Source organism: Eublepharis macularius, chromosome 4 (genome assembly GCF_028583425.1).
Source record: "Eublepharis macularius isolate TG4126 chromosome 4, MPM_Emac_v1.0, whole genome shotgun sequence".
Taxonomy (NCBI): Eukaryota; Metazoa; Chordata; class Lepidosauria; order Squamata; family Eublepharidae; genus Eublepharis; species Eublepharis macularius.
Genome location: NC_072793.1, coordinates 46,067,645 through 46,091,781, shown reverse-complemented (window position 1 = coordinate 46,091,781; position 24,137 = coordinate 46,067,645). Strand labels below are relative to the sequence as shown.

Here is a 24,137-nt window from a genome sequence, read left to right as displayed (position 1 = left end):
TGTGTCTTTTTGCTTCAAAAATTGAACAGTCTCACTACTACTGGGACAAGCATACAATTAAAGGTAGGGATCTGCTGCATTTTTATCTGGTTTGGTTCTAAGAATGCAGGGGTGTGAATATTGTAGCATTTGATCACCGGGTTTGCTACTTGCTAGAATTCTTGGGTGCATTATAATATGTGTAGGAATAGTTCAGTTTGTAGATTCTTTTTCGTTTTTTCTTCCATAATGTAGACTCAACTTTATTTACATTATTTATAGTCTTCCTTTCTCACTGAGACTCGAAGTAGATTATACAGTGCAAGTCAGTACGATCAGTGGCTAGGACATCCAATAAACAATGTAATAAGGTTTGGATTGTAAAAATCTGATACAGAGCTGGAACAAGGCATAAGCATTTATACATGACACATTAAACGATGCAGAAATTATCTAACAGGAGCATACTTACTGCAACACAGTACACAATGATATAGCCTACAGTCCTTATCCCTTTACCAAAGCACCTCTCTGAACCATTTCCTTAGAACACATCCCTCTTACTTGTGTTATAAAAAAAAAACCCCTTCTCAATTAGTTTTACATAGTTTGCAGAAATCCAGGAGACTTGGAGTTCCTGTATTTTAACTGTATAAATTGGATTTTTTAGAATTGTTAATTATAACAACTGTTTTATATATTTTAACCTTTTTTTTTTTTTAAAAGAATTTTTATTGGATTAGAAACATATAATAACAATTATAATCACATTCTTTAATTTTTTCTAATTCTAACCCCCTCCCTTTCCCCCCCCCTTTTTATTGACTTCCAACAGTTTTCCAACCCCCTATCCACTTTCGCTCTACTCCTTCATATTTATTTTATTTGTTTATTATAATATACTTTCAGATTCTTCTAAGCGCTATTTCCACTTCCTTTCACATATAAATTGTCATATAAATAAAATCCTCTTAATCTATCTTCTTCATTAAAACTACTAATAATATTCATTTTGATAACCTGTGTTTTATCTTACTCCTTCTATTCTCTTCAATATGGGACAAACAATTTGCCCCCCTTTATACATCAATTCCAATACTTCTATACACATACTTATTATACACACTTATTGTTGAATTTACGTATGTATGTATATATTCACTCTATGTTATACGGTTATCTTTCCAAAAAATATAGATTAGTTAATTTCTATCCCATTAATTCTCATAGTATCAACGCTATTGCTACTTAATATAATACTTAAAAATCATATAAAGTTGCTTAGAATTTTTCCATTAACTCTCTTTTAACGTTACTTTTAACAAACTTCGTTACTTTTAACAATCCATCCCAATTCAGGAGATAGTGATCTTTACCTTTTCAAACGTCTTTCTGGGTTGTAATCACTGCTTCAATCTTAAGTTCTCTTTCCGTTTGTTTTCCCCCTGTTGAAGCTTGGGCACGAAGGTCTTATGCCAGCCGCACTGGCCCCGGGTCTGTCGCAGAGATCTATGCCGACCTGTCAAAGGGTGGGACCTCAAGGGTCGAGAGAGAATCCTTAGCGCAGAACCCCCCCTCGCCCGAGATCAACGCACCCTGAGGTCTTTGAGCGTTCTTTGCCTGTTCTCCGCCTGAGAGCAGGTGGCCGGGGGCTATTTGTGCCCCTCCAGCCGCTGAAACGGCAGCCCGGTCAGCTCTGCACTTAGAGCTGCGTTAGACCTCCATGGATCCCAAACCGGAAGTGTTTTATATATTTTAACCTTTATGTATTTTGTAATCTGCCCTGAGCCTGCTGGAAATGTGGGGAGGGCGGAATAAAAAGCGAAAACAAACAAACAAACAAATAAATAAAATAACCTCATCAGGCAGTCCACTCCGTAAGGGTTAGGGATCATAAAGGAGAAAGTTTGTGTACAGGTAGTTGTTTTTTCCCATTTGCAGGGTGGCACCTACAGAATGTCCTGTTCAGATGAGTGAAGCTGCCATGATGGGAGCATAGGGAAAGAGGTCATCCTTCGGATATGAGGGACTAAGGCAATGAAAGGCTTTGTATTTGATAGCCAAAACCTTGAATTGAACCCAGTAACTGATAGGCAGCCAGTTCTGACTGCAGAATGGAAGTAATAGGTATGCTCTACTTCATTCCTAATAATAATGAGCTGCAGCATTCTGCACCAACTGGATTCTTCGAGTGGGCTTTGAGAGAAGACCTGTGTAAAGGGCAGTACAGTCTCAGTGTTACCATGGTGTGGATCCAGGTGACCAAATTGGCTATGTCAAGGTGGTAGGCCATCTTCCTGGCTAAACTGAGTTGGAAGAAAGTGTTTTTTCCAGCTGCGTTAACATGACTCTATCAATAATGCTGGATCCAGTACAACCCCTAGGCTCTTAACTGAGTCAGCAAGCTTCAGCAGACCACCATTGAAAGTGGGCCACATAGTGTCCTTCAGAATTTCTCCCTTTCCAACCAACATCATTTCTATCTTGTCTGCATTCAGTTTCAGTTTGTTCACTTACAGCCATTTGACCACAATAGTAAGGCAGTGATTCAGTACCTCTGTTCCAACACCAGGGGATTTTGATAGAGAGATAAAACCACTGGGTGTCATCTGCCTATTGATGACACTCAGTTCCAAAGCTCCAAAATATTTCTCCTAAAGGCTTTACATAGAGGTTGAATAAAATGGGGAATAAGATACGGAACCCAAGAATACAGCTTCCACACTAAAGATAGATGGTCTCCAATGGCAACCCTTTGAGGCTGTTCCGTGAGGAGCTATTTAAACCTGTTCAAGTCACATCCCCTGATTAACTGCTTCTTCCTTTAAATGCAACAACAGGATGGCATTATCTACTGTATCAAAGGCTGCAGATAGATCCAGGAGGAGCAACAAAGAAGCATGGCCTTTGTCTACATTCAGATGGAAGTCATCAGCTAAAGCCAACAGAGCTGTCTCTGTCCCATAACTCTGCCTGAAACCAGACTGAAAAGGGTTCAGAGCACATGAGTTATCCAGGGAGACTGGAGTTGGTCTGCTACTGCTCCCTCAGTCATTTTGCCCAGGAAGGACAGATTAGAGAATGGGTGATAATTGACTGGCCACATCATTTTTTGTTTAGGGATAGTTTTTAAAGTAGTGGGTTGATAACTATCTCTTTGAGTGGCTGAAAGAAGTTGTCCAGAGTTAGTGACTGATTTATGATAGACATCAAAGGCTCATTTGTGTGGTCCTTACTAGGCATGTGCGGTTTGGGAATCCGATCCATAAAGCATGCTGGCCCCAATTCGGAAATCCCAAATCAGAGCTTTCCGAAGCATTCTGAAGTTTGCACCGCTTCCGAAGCATTCTGAAGCTTGCACCACTTGCAAGCAGCGGTGGGGCCCTTTAAACATCACCCCAGCCCCCCTGCCCCACCTCCCCTTACCTTTGCAGACAGTGTTGGCAGCAGCGGTGGCTTTGGCCCTCCCCGTCACCCGCGGAGCGGCGGAGGAGGTGGAGAAAGCCCTTCCTGCCCCTCAAATGGCTGCTGTGGCGCTGCGGCCATTTGAGGGGCAGGAAGGGCCGGAGGAGGGGCCTCTGGCCTTCCCCACCACCCTGCAGGCTCAGTAGGTGGTGTGGCAGCAGAGGAGCCGGCTGGCCCAGGCCGTCACAGCCTCGTGCTGCCATGGCTGCTGTGGTGGCGGCGGCAGCAGCCCACTGCCCAGCTGATCACCCTCCCCCCATCCAGGTAAGTGGGTGGGGGGTGGAGGGGTTGCCCCAGGGGTGGGTGAAAGGTGGGGGTGGGGGAGTTGCCTCCCCCTCACTTCAGTATGCTCCGAATATTTATGGAGCATACCAGAGCAAGTAAAATACCATAATTCTGAAGCGGCTTGCCGCTTCTGAATTACGGTATTTTCAATTTTTCCCCCTGCTTCGGGTTAAATCCAAATCTTTTTGGGATGCACACCCCTAGTCCTTACATGATTTTAGCAACCAGAATAGACAAGAATTTAGTGCACAAGTGGTGGGCACTGGCCTTCACATATCCCAGAATCCTGGCAATGTCCATCCTTGTAACTGAGTCCACAAGATCTGTAAGTAGACCAGATGATGTAGTAAGCATTCCTTCTGCCTGGCCTGTATTACAGCTGGAATCTGAGCATATTCATGTTATTTTATAAGCAAAAACTTTGCAAAGGTGTCACAGTTAATTGTTCCTGAGAAAGTAAAGACTGAGATTTAGGAGTCAGCAGCTGTCAAGATACCTTAAACAATTGGGCTGGTTGTGAATTAGCAGATGCAGTAGTTGTAAAGAAATAGCAGCAAATAAACGTTACCACCGTTGCTTCATAGGTCTCCCAGTATGCTCTGTAGCACGTTGTGTCAGTCTTGGTGTTTCAGTCACACAGTTTAGGTATTTCCAGCACCAAATCCAAGAGCATCTCTGCCAATTCAGAGAGGGTGCTTACTGGGGAACTAAATGGCCAGCAGAATGCCTAATCTGTCCTTACTTCCTGGTATAAGGAGCATTCAGTCTGTGCCAGCTATAGTTTATACTGGGAATCTGAAAAAGTTGAAAGAATTGCAGGGGATATTAGCAATCCCTCCTTTCTGTCCATCTGTGCCGGATTGGTGGAGAACGTCATAACCAGGTGGAATTATTTGAAACAGACACACCACATCATCATCTTCCAACCACATCTCTGTTATGCAAGCCAGATTGATTTCCTCTTTCTGTAACATCTCGTGAGGTGTGAAATTTTGCTGTTCATCAATTTGGTATTGCATAGAGAAAAGGTGGGGGAAATAGGGGACCTTGCAACATCAGCTTTCAGGGTGCTATGGAAATTAGATAAGCAGTGAGCATCCTTGCCAAATATGGGCCATCTTTGATAAATCCTACTTTCAAATCTGCCAGTTCCCATCTACACTGGAATAGTGCATTTTCCATACACTTTGCTCCAGGTACTGCCCACAGAACCACTAAGACACTCCACAGATTGTACTATAAATAGAAAGTAAAATAGATAGCATTCTGTAATATGAATTGCTTCTAGGAGAAAAAGATTTAAATTATCAGGCTGAACATATGGTAATATTTCTTACAGAAAGTCACATGCTTATGTGCTACTTAAGATTACTGCTGAGCTTTATGAGTCACACCTACATCTGGAAGTAGGGGAAACAAAATGTGATAATGCATTTTAAGTATTGGGATTTGAGCACCTCTTTATGATGTGCTTTATGTCCAGGATTTGAGAAGTATCTTCTTGGTTCATGATTCTTATCCTAAAATACTTTGAGACACAAACATGAGTTTTTAAAAATAAGTGAGTGTCCTTAAAATGAAGTTGCCTCTGGTGAATATGAATGTATTTATTGATGAGCTATTTAAATTGACTATTTGCTAATTATGGTTCATTGACACACTTTCACATTATATGAAAACCTGTTGGACAGCAATTTCAAAATAGCAGGTGGTCAGGGTGTTAGAATAGTCAAGGTCAAGATCTAATTGCTTCCTACTAATATAACTACATTTAAAAGGATATAAAACTCTCTTTGAACTGAGTTAAGGTTTTGATTGAAATGTGGTGCTAGCAGTTGTTTAATGAAAAAAGATGTGATATTTAAATCTGCTAATATAAACTTTTGCAGAAGAAATGACATTGTTGTAACATTTCAGTAATTTTATTACTATTGTTCTGTCACCCCCCAGTATGGCAACTCCTTTGCAGGGTTATAAATCTGGTGGCAGTTTTTCCTTTTTGAAAGAATTAGAGAGTGGAGAGTGTGATCAAGGGCCAGGATCCAAAGGCCACACATACAGTATCTTTGCACACGTTGGAGCCTTTTGGCTCCCCTCTGTAGTTGCTCGCTTCTTCTGAAAAGCCACTCCTGAGAACCATCTGGCTTGGCATATGATATGGCATAAGGAAGGGAAATAAGCAATACAGAGGTCTGGACTCCTCTTTAAATTACCCTTTTGTGCATGTTTTAGCACACACTAGAAATTTTAATAAGATAATGAAATTGCAGTATTAATTACTTGGTCAAAGTGTAGAGCATGCCTGGATTTTCAGAAACTGCACTTGGTGATCCTTGGTATCAAAACAAACATTCTATCATGCAATTTTATCAATGTCCTTTCCTAGCTGAACAAAACATAAACAGCAAATCCCAAGAGAAGCAATTGTAACCATATACAGCTGTCTCTTGGGAGACATATGTGTGCTCATATGAACAAAGCAGAAGAAGATCTACAGATGCTAATGTTTCCATTGAACTTTTTACTTTATTTATGGAACCATTTATATTCCACTTTGTTTCACCAAAGGGGTTCAGAACACTTAATACTGAACTTTGTCTGTCTGAAACATAAAAATAATTAATTGTAATTTTCTTACTCCTTTGTCCATCAGGCTTTTACAATAAAACTTTCTCAAAATTAGTTGATGATGAAACTGTTTAAGTAATATCGTATCTTTGTTACCTGACTGATTTTTTTCAAGTTGATTAAAAAATGCCCCTCATCACTGGATAACCTTTTTTTTTAAAGTTAACAGATATTTAAAGTAAGAATTTTAAAACTGTAGACAGCAGCTGTCATTGTCAAAGAGGCAGTCCCTCCTCTTCTAGGGACAGAATGCTTATTCTAAGGTGATGTCTGCTGCAACATACTGTCTAAGTATATTGTATTTTAAAAAAATACTGCTTTAGCTGTATATAATTTTTAAATATAAAACTAATAAAAAGAATTCCTCTAATTGGGTAACAGCCTTATTGAACACCATTTTTGGTTTTTGTTGAAAACTAGGTGGGAAATGGAATAGTAGCTACGTGCTCATTATATGCACACTATGTTTATTAAAAAATCAGAAGAAAGTTTCAGAAACCTTTTAAAGTTAACAATAGTGTTTTGAGAGATTCAAGTTATTTAGCAGTTTGGCTTGGTAAATAACTTCCATAAGTTAATAAAGTTGCTGCTTTATCAGCAATACATTTTAGAAGTTAAAAGTTCAACATTTTGAACAGTTTAAAATTGGTGACTTTGAATTGAAAACTTTAATTGATAAGTTTGATAGGTATCAGCTTTAAGTTTTGAAACAGACTAGTGATCCATATTTGTTTAAAATATAGAGTTGCATCCAAAGATGCCTTTCACCTGCAGAAGAGCAGGACAAAACTTTTGCCAGTTCCCTCTCACGATAGATCCCTCAACCTTCTGAGAGCAAAGTGAGCTGCCGTGGGTTGGAGGGGGGATACCCATCCTACAAACAGTGCTTTTCTTGTGGCCCTTTGGTTCCAACTTGTGTTTTGGACAGGTAACTATCAGTATAGTAAAAGCTTTGTTATTCAGCATTCATGGGGAATGGGGGTTAATTAAATCTGCTAAATATTCAGACTTATTGCTGTGCCTTGTGCTCTACCCAGGGGAATCCTCAGCATCCCAACCTGGCCCCATTAGGAATGCTGTGGTGATAGCTCCTGTACCTCACCTTTCCCTGAGCCACAAAGCCATCCTGTGCAGCAGGCAGGCAAGCTGCCCAAAAGCCTTCCGACTTTCCTCAGCTTGAAACAGCCTAAAGTTGGAGACACTCTCGGATGACAGCAGCTGGTTGTTCTGGCTGACAGAGAACCAAACCAATAGACATAAAGGCCATGCGTTAAACATAAACATCATAAAAATTGTCCATAAAACAGAGGTAGACCATTAAAATAATTGATAAGATAAAACCCCTAATTAAAAGCCATAGTAAAAAGATGTGTTTTGACCTGGCACCTAAAAGAAAGCAAAGTAGGTGCCAGGTAAGCTGCAAGAGGGAGGCTGTTCCAGATGCAAGATGCCACCAAAGAAAATACCCTGTCTCCATTCACCACCTACCTTACCTCTGAGAGCAGGGCTTGTGAGGCAGAGTTTAACTGGTAGGCTGGATAATGTGAGAAGATGGTCCTTCAGCTACCCTGGCACCAAGCCGTTTAGGGCCTTCAAGATAAGAACCAGCACTTTGAATTTTGCCCGGAAAAAGATGGGTAGCCATGCAGATCTTTCAGCACAGAGGTGATAACGGTATAACCCACAGATCTGCTAATTACTGCTTTAGAGAAGAGAGGGGGAACTTCCAAGTGAGAAGATATTTCTGCAACTACTAATGTTCATAGCACTGAATGATTTTGATTTGCAAGAGTTACTGTGGAAATTGTTGCAGATATTATAATTGTATGTTGGTTTTGGGTTTTGGGGTGTAACATGGGCTGTTTGATGTACAATGTGATGGTGATATATGCTGTAATAGAATAGCAAGCTTCTCTCTATTTGACAGTGCTGCAAATTCCTGCCCATCTAGCCCCCGTGGGGCAGGTTCTTCAGGGTACAAAATGGGTCGTGTAATACCATCTGACCTGCATCTAATGGCTGACAATTCACAGTCAGAAAATGACAAAGAGGCATCGGGGGGAGATAGCCCAAAGGTAAATTTTCGATTAGAATCTAAGCTGTACAAATAAATCTGTGAGTCCAATGTTATATTAATGGAAATATATTAATCGAAGAAGCAAAAGTAGCTCTCCTAGATCTGGCTTAACAGGAATAGAAAATGGCTGATCTTTTCAGGCTTCCTTAATTGTTATGATGCACAAGTGATGTTGTCGAAAACTTATATTATGCAAATAATTTAGTCTCTTTTTTTGTATAGGATGACTCAAAGCCTCCTTATTCCTATGCACAACTAATAGTACAAGCAATTACGATGGCACCTGATAAGCAACTCACACTAAATGGAATTTATACGCACATAACTAAAAACTACCCTTACTACAGGACAGCAGACAAGGGCTGGCAGGTAAAAGTAATACTGTTTTAAACAGATGGTTGAAAGAAGCTGTGGTAGAATACCTAAACTGGTCATATTTTTTCTAGCTATGGTTTTACTGAACGGCTTCATAGACTTTTAAAATCAGATATCACTGTTGTTGCAGCAATTTCTCTGATTTTGTTCCTAGAGTCTTTCTACTAAACAAATGTTTACTCTTCACAGTTTTAGTGACTCCACAAAAAAATGACCTGTATTCTTGTACAGATGATGGTGGTAGCAGACCATGGAGAAAGAAGGGTGGAGTTATAAAATGTTAGAAATCTAGTAGATGAATGTTTCTTTCACAGTGAAGATTAAACTTGAATGTCTGCCATATGTAGCACAGATAGGGAATCTGAATAGTTTTTGCTCCTTATACAGCAAAGCAAATTGACTGTTTTGTGACCTCTTAATCTAGCCTGGCAACTATTGGGATGTTTCAGAACATGGAACTTCCCAGTACAGATTGGAGTGGTGTAGGGAATGGGAGAAGAAATGAGGCATTTCTGGCAGGAAAGTTAAAAACTTGAGGGGAAGAACATCACAGTGAAGGGTTCTTCACTACCAAAGTCCATGGCTTTCACACAGATGTCAACCCTGTAGCAGATGTTTGTGTATCTTCAAGCTTTTTTCTATAATTATACAGGAAGTGGTAGTAGATCTCCCTTTTGATTTTTTGATTTGAGCAAACCCAAAGGCATCACTATATCTGTGCCAAGAATGTAGTATGAAATGAGCTTGCACAATAAAGTGGGACAAGGCCATGGGGACTTTGAAGGTACAGATAGGAATAGATGCCTTTAGTGAGAAGGCAACTGTGCTTAGGGAGAGATTTGCGAGAGAGGCTTAATGTAGTGAAAACACTTAGCAAAGTGAATGTCCTTTTATTATATAAAACTTGTGAAACAAAACAGTGTTTTGAAGTGTTTTAGGCAAGAAACAATTGGAGAAAGGAATGGAGCTCAGACTCTGATAATATAGATGGTGAAATATTGAGACAAAAAGCAAATTGTATTTGTGGGGTGATATTGTGTCAGATTTTTATTCACTTACATTTTCCCGAATCGGAAAATGCAGTGTTATTTAAAACTTCTAGTATTGCCCAATGAATCAGTGCTAGCCTGGAGTCTGATCTCATAAGAGATCATTCCAGCTTGGTGCTGAAGAGAGTGATAATTTCTACATATCTCTTATATCCCATAGAATTCAATACGTCACAATCTCTCTCTGAATCGTTATTTCATCAAAGTACCACGTTCCCAGGAAGAACCAGGCAAAGGCTCCTTCTGGAGGATAGACCCAGCCTCTGAAAGCAAATTGATAGAGCAGGCTTTTAGGAAAAGGCGACCGAGGGGAGTACCTTGCTTTAGAACCCCACTGGGACCTCTGTCTTCTAGGTAAGGAAACGAAGTGGGGGGCTAAAAACACAGTTTTAGAAACTACATCTTAAGTATGTGCCATGTTCAGCTGGGTGTGGGATAACCACAGTACTTTTTAATTAATAGCAGTAGTAAAGTTCGTTGTGATTATGAAGGCATTTCCCAAATAGAGAAAGAGCGTTGGATGTGATTGTCTAAGGAGCCATTAAAATTTATTTTTGAGGTGAGTTGCATTTTTGCTTCATGTTCAGGATCTGATTACCATATTTAAGGTCATGAAATCTTTCCCCTAGTGAGATTGGCTATTAATGCTGCTTTTCTAGGTTGTGGCCCTTTTAGAGAGGGGATGCATTGCATGTATTGGATGCTCTAAGCTAAGCAAGGAGTGGAGGGCCCAAGTCACCTTGTGCAGTTGCAAACCGGTTAGTTTGCATTACACCTCTCCCTCCACACTTTCTGCTCAGGAGTTATGTACAGCAAATAGTTGTTCCCTTTATGTTTATTTATTTTATTTAACTTAATTGTACCCTGCCTTTCTCCACAACAGCAACTCAAATTGGCATCCGTCATTCTCCTCTCCTCCATTTTATCCTCACAGTGGTTATGGGTGTGCTTGAGGGACCCAAGGTCACCCAGCAAGCTTCCATGGCCGAGTGAGAATTTGAACCTGTTTCTCTCAGATCCTATTTTGGAACTCTGACCACTAGGAAGACTGCCTCCCCAGACTGGCCTTAGTGACTGCTAAGCCTCACCACTTAGTAGTCACTAGTGAATGCAGCTCACAATTCAACAAGCTTTTTTTTTTTTTGTTTCGTCTTTCTCCATAACAAGTTAATTCCTTGAGTCTTCTGGAGATATATATATTCTTTCATTCATTCTGCATGGACTTACAGATCTAATGAACCAGCTTCAGAATGGGATGATTTAGGAGCAGTGGATGAAAGAATACTTAACTCCTTTTCCCCACATCGTATCTCCGTGTCACTCTTCCTTTGTCTTTTTTGGAATGTTCCTTGCAAACACATAATTGAAACCAAGTAAGGGGGTACTGGATTAGGAGCAGAGAAGCAGCCAGCAGGAAAAGGGTTGTACATCTCCCCCCCCCCCCCCCCGTTCTACCCCCTGTCCACTGCTCATCATCCTGTTTTGAAACTACTTTCCCCTCCCCATGCATGTGCCTTTTTCTTTAAAAAGCCAACGACGCATTTGCAGGTAATGTGTGGTGAAGCCTCCTGAATATGTTACTTTTCATTTGTTGTTGCTTTCAGTTTCTGGCACAGTATAATCAGGATAATTTCATTGGTGGGTGGCCAAGTATGTGGAAAGTAAAACCTTAAGTGAAGAATTTGGACTTGTTGGCCTTCTGATGTATCTTTTGAGCAAGATTAAAATGGGGCATAAAATTGTAGCTTAAATTGAGTTGTTAATAATACAGCTTTTGGGGTATCTTTTTAAAATATTGTCTGGTTGGTTTACCTTAACTTTGAAGATGATTCCAATGTATTTGCTGTTGACTTGTACACAAACACATGTGGTTACGTTGGAGGAAGGCTTCAGCTACACAAGTGTTTTGAAAAAGAATTTAATGAAAGTTAGTAGTCTCTTGAAAGGAAATATTCCTCAGGAGGTACATTTTTATACAGGGATTTTTCTTAGTGTACATTTTGATACTGTTAAAATTAAAGTAGAAGTCATAGTAGCTTGTAATTATCTGATACTTAATTTTTCTGTATTGGCTCATAAATAGTATATCTAGGTGAATATTTAAAATAAGACCTTTGAGAGAAACAAACATTGAGAAAGCAAAGGGGAGCAAACAAAACAAGAACCAGAATGGTGCTACCTTGAGGGGGAGATACTAGAGGGAGGAGTTCTGTACCTAATGAAGTGTACATATCACACATCTCTTACTGAAAAGCTGATACATTTTCACTTCCTTTTGTCTTCTCCCAGTTTCTCATCTGCTAGCATAACTGTTTAGTCTGCCTTTTGAGTTCTCTGTGTCATTAATATAGTACAAAATTAGTATTTTGAAGCCTTGGTAAACAAGCTCCTCCCTGTGGAAAGCACATGTATTGCATGTTGTTTGAGGTAGACTTCTTGCTCAAACCATCAGTTCTAACAATGTTGTTTTTCGTTCTTTATTTACAGAAGTGCCCCAGCTTCCCCTAATCATTCGGGAGTGCTATCTGCTCACTCAAGTGGCGTGCAGACCCCAGAGAGCCTGTCGAGGGAAGGGTCTCCTGTTCCAATGGAGCCGGAGCAGAACACTATCCAGCCAAAGTTAGCAGTGATACAAGAAGCACGATTTGCACAGAGTGCGCCAGGTGAAATTTTCTTACAGTGCTTGTTGTATTTAATAATAATGAAAGGCTAATAATCTTGTAGTTGGATTGTTAATTTTAAATCTCAGTTATATAAGATGAAGTTGAAATGCGTTTGTCATCTGAAAATTGTAAAGGACCTGTTCTGAAATTCCCCAAATGGTCTGGATGGGTCCCTGAGTTGCTACAGTTTGGCTGCTTTCCACATTTCTGGGATAATGTTGAAAGCTTTGAACCATGCAAGAAGAGTTAACAAGGCAGATCTTTCCTATGCCAGCATTGGAAGTAGCAGCAAAGGGATTGGTAGGAGCTGCATTATGAACTGCATGGTCTGCCACTTCTGATTTTACTCCAGCAAGTAAATGCTCACAGGCTGGAAAGCCACTGAATCCATAGCCAAGAACATTTGTTAAAATTTACAGTGTTTAAAGAATAGCAGTTTGTAATAGCATTTTAAAACACATAATTTCTCTTTACAATCAAACTCATGAAACGTACAGATACAGATTGATTAAGGATCAGGCTGAAAGTTTGTTTGAATTCTGCAAGGCAATTAGTATTTTTCAGAACAGTTATATGTGGTCTGAAACACAGAGGTGTAATTTTTTTTATTTCAAGGAGTGAAAAGGAGCAAGATCTATGAAAGGTTTCAAGGGCATGATCTTGTCAGTATCCAAGATTAAACTGCAGAAGTTTTTTCATGCTCATAATAATAAAAACTATTGATACAGTGACTCCACAAGAAAACTGCTTGCTCTTGGTATCAGTCCTGATAATTATTATTATATTACCTGAAAACACCCATCCAACACAGATTCCTTGATAATGTCTCTGCGCAGCTGGCAAGCCAGTACTTGTAGCATAAGACATGTAGCATGGATCCTGGTTGTCCAGCATCAAGTTCTCCCCAGTGTACATACTTTATCTGTGACATTACCAATGGCCTTCTCATGGCACCACCTCTTTCTCTGAGGTTGGGGGCTGGAGGATGGAAGCTGAGGTGACTAGGCAAGCTGGTACTGAGTCACGGAATTGGGCTACATCTTGGCTAGGCAGAAGGAATGTCAGGCAGGTAACCAATAACTGGTGATGCTAGCTCTGATGGCTAGCTATGTGTTTGAAAACAGGAAAAGGCATTGCTGGTGCTTTAGTTGTTAGAGTCAGACTAGGATCTGGGGGACCCAAGTTCAAATCCCCACTCTGCCATGGAAGTTTGTTGATTGAGCTTGGGTCAGTCGCACACTCTAAGTCTAACCGACCTCATAGAGTTGTGTTATGATAAAATGGAGGAGAGAAGAATGATGTTAGCCACTTTGGATCCTATTTCATTATAAATGAAATAAATAAGGATGGCTCCTCTCCCATCAGCATATGATTCCTTTCTGAAGCCAGAAAGATGGAGTAGGTTGTTGGATCCTAGCACCTGCTGCATGGCTGTCCTACTTCTCTGAAACATGGGTTGTTTTCTGCTTCTAGGAAACAATCCAGGACTTTGAGCAGCAGTGTTGCTGCAAGTACCAAGCTGCTGCTTTCCTGCTAGCTGTGGAATAGCCATGCCTGAGGAAGTAGAATTCAGGAGCTGTTCTCTGAATAAGAGAGCATTGTTTGCTGCTACTTGCACCAACAGAAGTTATTGGTACCTCCTCAGTGATATGAGTGCTGGCAGTAATAACAGTCTTAGTGCAGAGAACAGTCTCTGGGTTCTAGTACCCTAGAACAGCTGTTCCAAGGCTACAAGGAGGGAAGAGCTAGAAATGCAGCATGGTTTGGCCAACAGTTGGCATGTGGACTGTGGTTAATATTATGCCTGCTTTGCAGTAAAGCAGAGTTGATGAAAAAAAGGTGTTCTAGACTAGTATATAAATGTAACTAGTATATAAATGTATATTTTCACTCTGTCATGATTTGAGGATAAAGCAACATGTAGCAGGATGGACCAAAGAGGGGAAAGCAAATGAAATAATTTGTTTCAATATTCGGATTATGTGTGAGATATTTTAATTTACTTATAAATAAGTTTTTTGCCTGTTACTCGTACTGAAGAGTACCATAATATTGTTCAGTTTAACTGGATTAACCTTTAGCATCCTTGCACAGATCATTGAAGGGGTGTTTCCTTTCAAGGGAACAAGTTGCTCATCCTACTGTGAAAGGAAGATAATGTGACCCATTTTTTTTTCTGCTTTGGTAGGATCGCCCTTATCTAGCCAGCCCGTTTTAATTACTGTACAGAGGCAGCTACCACAGACTATGAAACCTGTCACATACACTGTTGCAGCTCCTGTGACAACATCGACATCCCAGCAGCCTGTAGTACAAACAGTTCATGTTGTCCATCAGATACCAGCAGTGTCTGTCACAAATGTGACTGGATTAGCACCAGCAAATACTTACACTGTAGCTGGTCAAGCAGTGGTCACACAGGCAGCAATGGTAGCCCAGCCTAAGGGAGAACCTCAAGAGAATGGAGACCACAATGAAATGAAAGGTGAGAATTTCGTTCCATTTCCCATTGATCCTTTTATTATTTTATCTTCAGTGGTTACTAGCAGAGAGAACAGCATCTTTCTTTTGTTCTTTGCTGATTTCTCTTAAGTATCTATTCCTTACTAATAGGCACTTGCTTCCAGCTGTTTTTAACAGATTATGCTTTTCTTCCCAGTTAAAGTGGAGCCTGTACCTGCAGTTAGCCATACAACTATAGGAGCTGCTAGTCGGATCATTCAGACTTCTCAGACTGCACCCCTGCAGACGGTTACCATAGTGCAACAAACACCTCTAGGTCAACACCAGCTACCAATAAAAACGGTAACACAGAATGGAACACATATAGTACCCATCACCACAGCAATTCAAGGTCAGGCCAACACTGGTAAGCATTTGTAATAGTCATCTTTAGTGGTGTAAATTTCTTGTGTGAAAGAGTAATGTCCGGATTTAAGTAGATCACTGTTTCTCCAGATCATTAGATCCCTTGCCTTACTTGTAGGAAGCTGCTATCTTGACACATTAAGCTTTAATCCTTTCTTCATAAGATTTAGTCTCTGTTGCCTTTAGGAACTTGAGTAGGGATCCAGCGAGCTACATAACTAATTTTCCTTTTTCATTAGGCCTTTGGGTTTGAAGAGCAGCCCCCCATGCCAGGTGGCAGCTTGTTTTGAAACGGAACAGAATGTTTTCAAAGGAAAAATGTTCACCCCCTTGGATATGTTCAAAGTCTTATGTGTGCCTAAAGCAGTTCTCTGTAACCTGTAGTTAGTAGAATCTTGACTGTGTTCCTTCAAGATTCAAACACCACATTAAACGTTTCCTAATTCTAGCTTTATTTTTTTTCAGAACCTTAAAATACATTTCTTTAAAACGTATTGTAGCTATTTATTTGACTCTTATACAAGGCACATAGCTTATAGAGCTGGCATAGTTTAGTGGTTAGAGTATCAGACTAGGACCTGAGATGACCAGATTCAAATCCACTCTATCATGGAAGTTTGCTGGGTGACCCTGGGCCCATCAGTCTCGCAGTCTTAACCTATCTCAAAAGGTTATTGTTTGCCTGCCTGCCATGACTCCACTTGCCTGGTGGGGGTGGAGTATCTTGCTCCTTCATCCCCCCAAGTGCTGGCTCTACCTACCTGGCCCAGGCAGTGGCTCCCCCTCCCTGAAAATGGCACTCAAAATGTGAGATCTGTTATTCCGTTTTAAAATTTACAATTGTTTTTTAGATTTTTGTGCTAACCTTGGGGCTGTATACCCTCCCCCCCATTCTGTACCTGACCCAGTGTGCGGATTTAATGATCTGCATGCTGAAATCATGGTTCATAATTAGATGTAGGATAGCATAAGAGCTATACAGATAAAATACACAGATGTAGCTGTGTATTTCATGCCTTTACCGAAAGGAATAGTTGAGCATGATCTGTTTCTCTGTACTGAGAGAAATAACATCTTACATAATGAATTCTAGCCTATATTCTGCAAAATGTTTAAATTTGCATGATTCTACTCTCTGCTGTTTTTCTAATGCAAATGTAAACATTTCAATCAAATTTTGAAGGACAGATTTCTAGTCTGTTTTCTCTCCAATGACTTCTGAGGCTAATCTTTCAATTCTCTTTATATTGTATGACTGTTTGATGTGTTTAGCTTCAAAGCATTTAGTAAATGGAGTATGTTCCATGGAGCTACCTACCTTCGACCAGTTGAGGCAGTAAAACCATGGTTGGATTTCTTTAGTAAGGTGGACAGTAGTGTGACAGCATGTACACATTAAATGACTGTACTTTTTTTGACGTGTGAAAATAATTAATCCCTTTAAAATTGGAACGAATTGGTTAATTGAACAACTGTGATGGTCTTTGAACTGAACATCTGTCCCAGTAGATTTACTGGAGAATTGAGCAGATTTCTTAGGGATAGATCACTGGAGGTACTAATAGACACTGCAGGGCAGATAGAGAGTAGTCAGGCAATTGCTCATTCTTTGTGCTTGGATTTAGTTCAGCTGAGAGCTCCTCTTGGTCCCACTTCCATCTACTATCAGGTCATCAGAAGCAGGAAGCAGCCAGGAGCCCCTGCATCATCCCCTGGATCTAGCTTAAACTGAGATTGAACCCCCTTCCCAAGGAATGTTTATATTGAAGTTGGTTTGCCTTTTTTATTCTTGCGAACCAATATGGAAGACCATTTTGACTGAAAATTAGACTCAACATTGAAATCAAAAGGATTTTCCTTGTGAATTGAGGAAATTCTTCACCCAGATCTTCTGTCCCTACATCTCTGGGTTTAAATATTTCTTTCCAATTCTGCCAGAGATGTTGGTCAATGTAAGGAAACCTCAAATTTGAGGTCATATGTGACAAAATGGAAGGTTTTTCACCGTGGATCTCTCAAAGGGAACAGCATCTCAGGTTCAGCTCTGCTGTGCTTTGTCATTAACTACTAAGGTTTTCTTCAGGATTGCAGCTTTTTGTGATGTAGGAAACATTTCCATTGTGGATATCCACAGAGCATTGCCATCAACCACAGAGTAAATTATTATGCCCTTGATCCACAGAGATTTAGGAAAATTGTACTTGACTTTGTTTTCATATGATCTCTTTTATTCCTGCCATCTGAATTAGAAATCTGATGTATCTTTCATAGGACTGCACAGAACCCATGGCAAAGAAAACAAATCTGCCTTCCATACTTGCAGGAAGAAACTATAGAAATCTTGATCTTTATGGTTGGGTTTCTTACTAGCCATGCTTTCTCCAGAGTCAGTGGATGGAATTGTGTGGAAAAATACTGGCCCACCTCTTGAGACATGGGGGCGTATAGCTTTCATTCTTCTAGAGGGTTCTACATATAGTTTGTGCAGTTACCTTCCCTTGTGTGGGACTATAGTGAACACTTGTAGATAAGCAGCCCTTTTTCAGCCCCCCCTCCCTGCCCCACAAATGTACTACTTGTGTCACTGGTACTTTTGGTTTTCCATCTGTGGAACAACTGAATACTCTCTTCATCTCTTGCTACCTTGTTAGGAATAGCTACAGATGCTACTCATGAAACCACGGACACCCTAGTGAGCTCTAATGGTTTTTCAGACATTTTTTACTGCTAATATTCTGTCATGGAAGAAAGAGTGTTCTTAATTTTCCTGTGTTTCCTCTGTGCTTTTTCTATCCTTTTACAGCTGCTGCAAGTCCCTTACACATGTTAGCTACCCATGCTTCTGCGTCAGCTTCTCTTCCAACAAAACGTCAGAATGGAGACCAGTCTGAACAGCAGGAATTGAAACGTATCAAAACAGAGGATGGGGAAAGCATAGTCATTGCTGTGAATGTTGACACCCCATCTGTGGCAGTGAGTGAACAAAGCAGCCAGAACTAAGGACTTAGAGGAATATTTCTTTTTAAAATAATGCTCCATGGTGCCAAAAGGAGACATTTAAACAGCTAAAACATTGAACATGTTCTCACACAGTGGGGAAAGGGGCCCTGTGATCAGACTTCAACTTTCAGCACTGAGAAAAACGCAGGTGGCCTTAGAACTTCTAATTTAAGCAAAGAAATAAAACAAAACTGTAAACCATCTTGTTCCAGAGGCTGTGACCCCTCCCCCCCACTCCTCCTTGCCGTTCTGAAGTGACTCTGTATACATTGAGAGATACAAAGTTGGGGAAAGCTGCAACTTTAAAACCGCAATTGGATTATTTTAAGGATTGAGTATCTCAGTATATCACTCAGCATGATAAGCGCTTCGTATGACCGGATTTCAGACGATTGTATATTCCTCAAAGGGAACAGAGGCAAGGAGCCATTTCCTACATCTTGGCAGCTAGCCTTTCATAACGACCTACCCGATGCAGTTGTTGGTAGATATGCAGTATTTTGTTGTTCACATGTGGAATTAGAAATTTTTGATGTGTATTTTCATTTTCTTTTCAAAATAATGGGGTCTTTGACATTTCAAATCACTCCATTTCTACTCCAGAAACTTTGGAATCACACAATACTTTTCATGTGAAATTTTGTTTGGTAAAACTGAATGTAGGGTTTTTTAACCAATGGAATGATTTAATTTTGTCCTGTTAAAGTTCAGATAAAGCTACTTTGTTACATCTGCAAATTTTCATATTTTAGCAGTTGCCTGATAAATTTAATCCAATTTTATTACCTTGTGTAGTGATCAAATGCTTCTTTGGGCTTGCATGTAACTGATTAGAAATTACAGTGTAAATGAGCCGTTAACTGACGTAAAGAACTGCTATGAATTTGACCAGAGCTGCACTTATCTGTTTCTCTTTCTTGCTACCTTTTGCTGTTTGTTACTTTGTGTTGACTTTGACTGTCCCTGGCATATTTTTCCAGTCTAAAGTAAAACAAGAGTCTCGCTTAATATTGTGTATGTTTAAAATGACCGACTGTTCATTTAGAAGAGAGAATTCTTTATCACAAGTCCTTTTAAAAAGAGAAAAATCTTGTCAGAGGTATATTCAATATTTTTAAGCGTAAGCACCCCACCAGTAGAAGTTAATCTGACGAGTTTATCCTTAACTTTTGATGTCATACACAGACCTTCTGAGGTCTTCATTAAGAGTAGCTATTGTGGTTTTCTAACAGTGGCTACTGTGCTATAATAAATGTGATTTTTTTTTAAGTGTGTGTTCTGCAGTTGAACATTTTAAAAGTTACTTCAAGAGTTGTGGTAGTAGAATACACCTTGCATTTCAGAACTGAACTGAATGAAAAGCTAAGGCTGCTCTTATATCTTTAATTTGCACACTGTCTAGTCACATATTAAGGTGAGTTAAAGGTGAAGACTGGGCTTTAACCTTTTATTTTCCCTCTCTTTCCCTCTCTCTCTTTTGGCAGTACTATTATTTATATGTCTCTTCTCCACTTTTTTCTTCAAGAACCACCTGTATTTCATGATGGACTGAAATGGCTTGGAATGGCTTATATTTAGGCAGTTTTTGAAAATTGTTTTATCTGAAGACCAAATACGAGAAATCTGTACCAAGTATCATGTTAACCCACACAATAGAGCTGTCACAGTGTCAATGCAGATAATACATATTAAAAGATTATGAAAACTTGCTGTACACTAGCTGAATTTTATAACAGGCACAATAAGATGGGTAAAAACCTAAGTTCTATAACTACAGCATACTTTTTGTGCTGTGGTCACCTTATTAGGAAGCAATTATAATGAATAATTGGATGAAAGACTTGGTTACAAACATACTGATCCATGAATTTTGGGCAGACTGATGCAAGCTTTTGAATAAAAAAAATCTGGTGAAACGCTTCCAGTCAATCAAAATTATTCATGCTTTTTCAAGTTCTTGTATATTATGTCCAGGATAGTTAATAAGCTAAGTAGAGAGGACATTGAAAACAGATTTAGTCTGTAACTGCTGAAGCTGAAATGCTGTAAATGGGTCTTCTGTAGAAATCTTCAGTCAGCATTTAGGCCTAGGATGCTGCAGGAATTTGGTTTTACAGTATGAAATTTGGAGTCTCCATACATAATTCTTTCCAGGTACTCCAGAGGGTATTTACATTTCCTAAATTGAACGAAATCATACTCTTTCCATAAAATTTAAACATCAAAGGAAGCTTTTAAATCTTATAATGCAAGTTAGATATTTTTAAGTGTTCTTGATTGGGGGTGGGGGTCTTGTATACTTCATGAGTAGTTCCAGGATCAGGAGTAGGGGCAGGTTTCTGACCTCATTGCTGTGTTGCTTTTATGTTTATATGAGTTAATAACATTTACTTGAGAGAAACTTGAGAGGAAGTGCACGATGATTAAGCCTCATGCAGTTTGCAAGTGTAAGAAGACCGGGGCAGCTCTCACCTCCTCTACCACATCCTAGGTCATGTGTTTACTTTGACTCAGTAAGTTGGATGGAATTCAGCCTTTTTGTTAGAGTAGTTCCACTTCGGGAACAACTGTAGTTGTTAAATGTCATACTCGGACTGAGCCATGAAGCTCATTAAGTGACCTTGGACCAGGGTTGTCGCTCAGTCTGGCCTACTTCACAGGTTGTTGTGAGGATTGGGGGTGGGTCAGTGGGAAGAACCATGTATGTCAGCTTAAGCTCATTGGAGGAAGGCTTGGATGAAAATGTGACAACTTTGTTGAAATCTTCACAGTCTATGTAATACTTAAGATTAACTTGACTTTTTGATCACTCAGCTGTAAACCCTATCTGAGTATCAAGTCCAGTTAGCTGGACCACTAGTTAACTCGAGACTGTTCAGTTCATCATCATATTATGTGTGTGTTGGGATTGAGTAATGGATATAGATGCAATGTACATAATAATGTTGGTAAGTTGCAATTGAGTTTTGTAAGGATGGGCTCCTGGCTATTTAAAAAATTCTTACCAGTGGCTAGTCATAAAGCTTGTCATATGTATGTGGCAGTAGAGAGCTTGGTCTGCAGCTGTCTGAATGATCTTTTTACTAGGCTTTAATGCTTGCAGCTTGTGCATAAGTAAAACTTGTGATCATTATCAAGTGTACATGGTTTAATCTTATAAATGTTTTGTATAAGTTTAATAGCAGGAAGACAATCCTGCATGACAAGATCCTAACTAGAAAACTGAAATCAAACAGTGCATCTTCTGCACTGTTTACACTTCCCACTGGATTAGTAATGAATATTACTCATGTAGGAGAGCATATGGTGTTGAATCAAATAGATGAAGGGTCTGCAGTGATAGAAATACCGCTTGCTTTAAATATTTGTTGATCCATTAAGAATTTAGCTTGCCCATGCAGGTGGAACATTTCTAACTTAAATTCCAATAACTTAACAAATTCCACAAGATAAAACAGTTGTGCTCAAATACTACCCTCTAATAGAATGTCATAGTATGGCTTGTTTGAAGTTTTCTTAATATGTTCTGTGGCAACTGCTAATTATTAAATCCTCATTTTAGCCAACGGTTAAGCAGGCAACATGCTTACTCCCTACAACTGTCCAGAGGCAACCCTGAGGATGCAGCTGTGTGTCATTAGCATAACTGATTTGCATATGCCACACCCCCTGACATCACCTATCCTGGCCATTCAGGGCCAAAATTGGGCCCCAAATGGCAAAAGGGGGCCCCAAATGGTCAAGATTGGGCTGCTGCTGAGCAAGAGACCACCCATCAGAGGCCCGATCCTGGCTGTTTTGGGACCAATCCTGGTTGTTTCGGGCCTCATCCTGGCCATTTTGGGCCTGAATTGGGCCGTTTTGGCCCCAATCCAGGCCAAAATGGGCCGAAAATGGCCAAAAATCAGGTGAGGGGGCCACCTGATGTGACCTTTTTGGAGAACTACCAGAACTGCGTTCCTGTGCGTTCCCCCTCAAAATGAGCCCTGCCTGTTACCATGTCATTACCATGATTATCTGTAATGGGAACACAAAATCCCAAGATGCTTGGCAATTACTAAACCCCCTCTCCTGAACAATCCATTCCCCCACCCGTTTGGGTGTTTATCACCAGTGCAGCATGAACTTGTATTTTTCTTTGATTCTACTGATTTCCTGGGCAATGGCATTTCCCCCTTCTAATCTGATTGTTGAAAGAAAGGAGCCCATTGTTCTCGTCAGTCATCTTTGGAGGCAAACTGCAGAGAGCTGACATTCTCCTTCCTCTGTAGGCAAGGAACCCTTTTTTTCTCTGAAAGTACCATCTGGGGCCAGCTTGTTTAGTGGCCCAATTCACTTGAAACTTGGATGTTTTTTAGCTCCACTGCAGTTTTGGTGTCATTTAGTCACCTCCTCTCCGATAGTGAATAATGGCATAACTACAATGTTTGTGTGAGGGGTCTACCCAGGAAGATGTCCTCACTTTGTGAAAGGAAGCAGACCACAACTAACACAGTTTTCAGTAGAAAGGGTAAAAAAAATGTCAGTAGAAGAATAGAAAAATGACTGCAGTTCTTTGGCAGACTGGAGCTCTCCTTCTAGGGCAGCAACTTGACTGCCATTTTAGGAATCGGAGAGAAGTGAAGCTGCACAGAGTGGCATCTACTTCAGGGGTCTGTAAAATCTCAGCACGGGATCTCTCTTCCCCCACCCACCCCCGGAACTGCTGGACAAGAAAGTATAACAATTTTAGCAGCATGTTTAGGTTTATCTCACTACTCCCTTACGCGCCCCAAATTTGGGCTAAAAAAAGTATGTCTAGAAATTGCCTATGCACTATCTACATTTTAAAATAGTTTTTGGTATTAACATGTATACGTTTAAGTCAGATTATAATTTCTGCTTGATAACTGTGCTGTCTGGGCCTGATCAGATAACTTATAGGTTGAATTTAGCAATAAACTTTTGCCACTTCCCCCTCCTGCTTTTCACCAGGGTCCTTAGTCTCCCTAAATTAATTTTAGAGATTATTTTGAGCTGTGGGAGGAGGAGATTAGAATGTCCTGGTACACTAATGAGGCTCATTGCTCTTTAGTTCCTTGAGAGAGGTGTGTGTGTGTGTGTGTGAAAAGAAAATGTTGCAAAACAGGACAAGTTAAAAACTCGTCCTGTTCAGAGCTAGAGCAAGGGATTTTCAGTTATCTTACGTTATAATACATTAGTGGGAGAAGAGTATACAGGGGAGACAGCATTGTACTTCTATATAAAATTAGCTCATGCATGTTTTATTTTTTGTGAGCTGCCTCAAGCAGGTTGTTAAAGATGTAGCATATAAATTTTTAAATAATGCAATTAATTTTAAAAGCAGGACAGAGCAGATACCCACATGAAGAGCAGGAATGTGATACTGAAAAAGGCAGCACAGAGGGATGAACTATGGCCCAATGAAGTTCATACTAATAGAGTGACTGTACCTCAAAATATTAATACATTATCTTGGATTTTCCACTGAAAAGTAACAGCCATTTAAATAAGTGAAATCTCCTATCCCCCCACAACAAATTAGGAAGAGAAGCCATGATCACACACAAAACTCAGTTTTTTACCATAAAGTGAATACAGCAAATTAGTCCATTTTAATTAAAAGATTACAAAAGGTGTGCAAAACAACTTCCATGATTAAATATACATTTAAAAGCAACATGCAAACTTGCAAATATGAATATAGGTTTGAGTTAAATGACATTCAGATCTTGTAACTCTGTGACT

The 24,137-nt window shown here is 39.9% G+C and overlaps 1 protein-coding gene across 1 annotated transcript in view; it reads left to right on the top strand.

The window, feature by feature from the left end:
* Window positions 1-20,300, top strand: part of LOC129328989 (forkhead box protein K2-like) — a 38,971-nt gene extending 18,671 nt beyond the window's left edge. Inside the window, exons 3-9 of the mRNA XM_054978354.1 lie at window positions 8,285-8,432; window positions 8,657-8,803; window positions 10,019-10,212; window positions 12,346-12,521; window positions 14,710-15,006; window positions 15,181-15,390; window positions 18,193-20,300. Coding sequence (XP_054834329.1) covers window positions 8,285-8,432; window positions 8,657-8,803; window positions 10,019-10,212; window positions 12,346-12,521; window positions 14,710-15,006; window positions 15,181-15,390; window positions 18,193-18,389 — 1,369 coding nt within the window. The 3' untranslated portion in view covers window positions 18,390-20,300. The remainder of the gene's footprint in view (window positions 1-8,284; window positions 8,433-8,656; window positions 8,804-10,018; window positions 10,213-12,345; window positions 12,522-14,709; window positions 15,007-15,180; window positions 15,391-18,192) is intronic.
* Window positions 20,301-24,137: the final 3,837 nt, after the last annotated feature.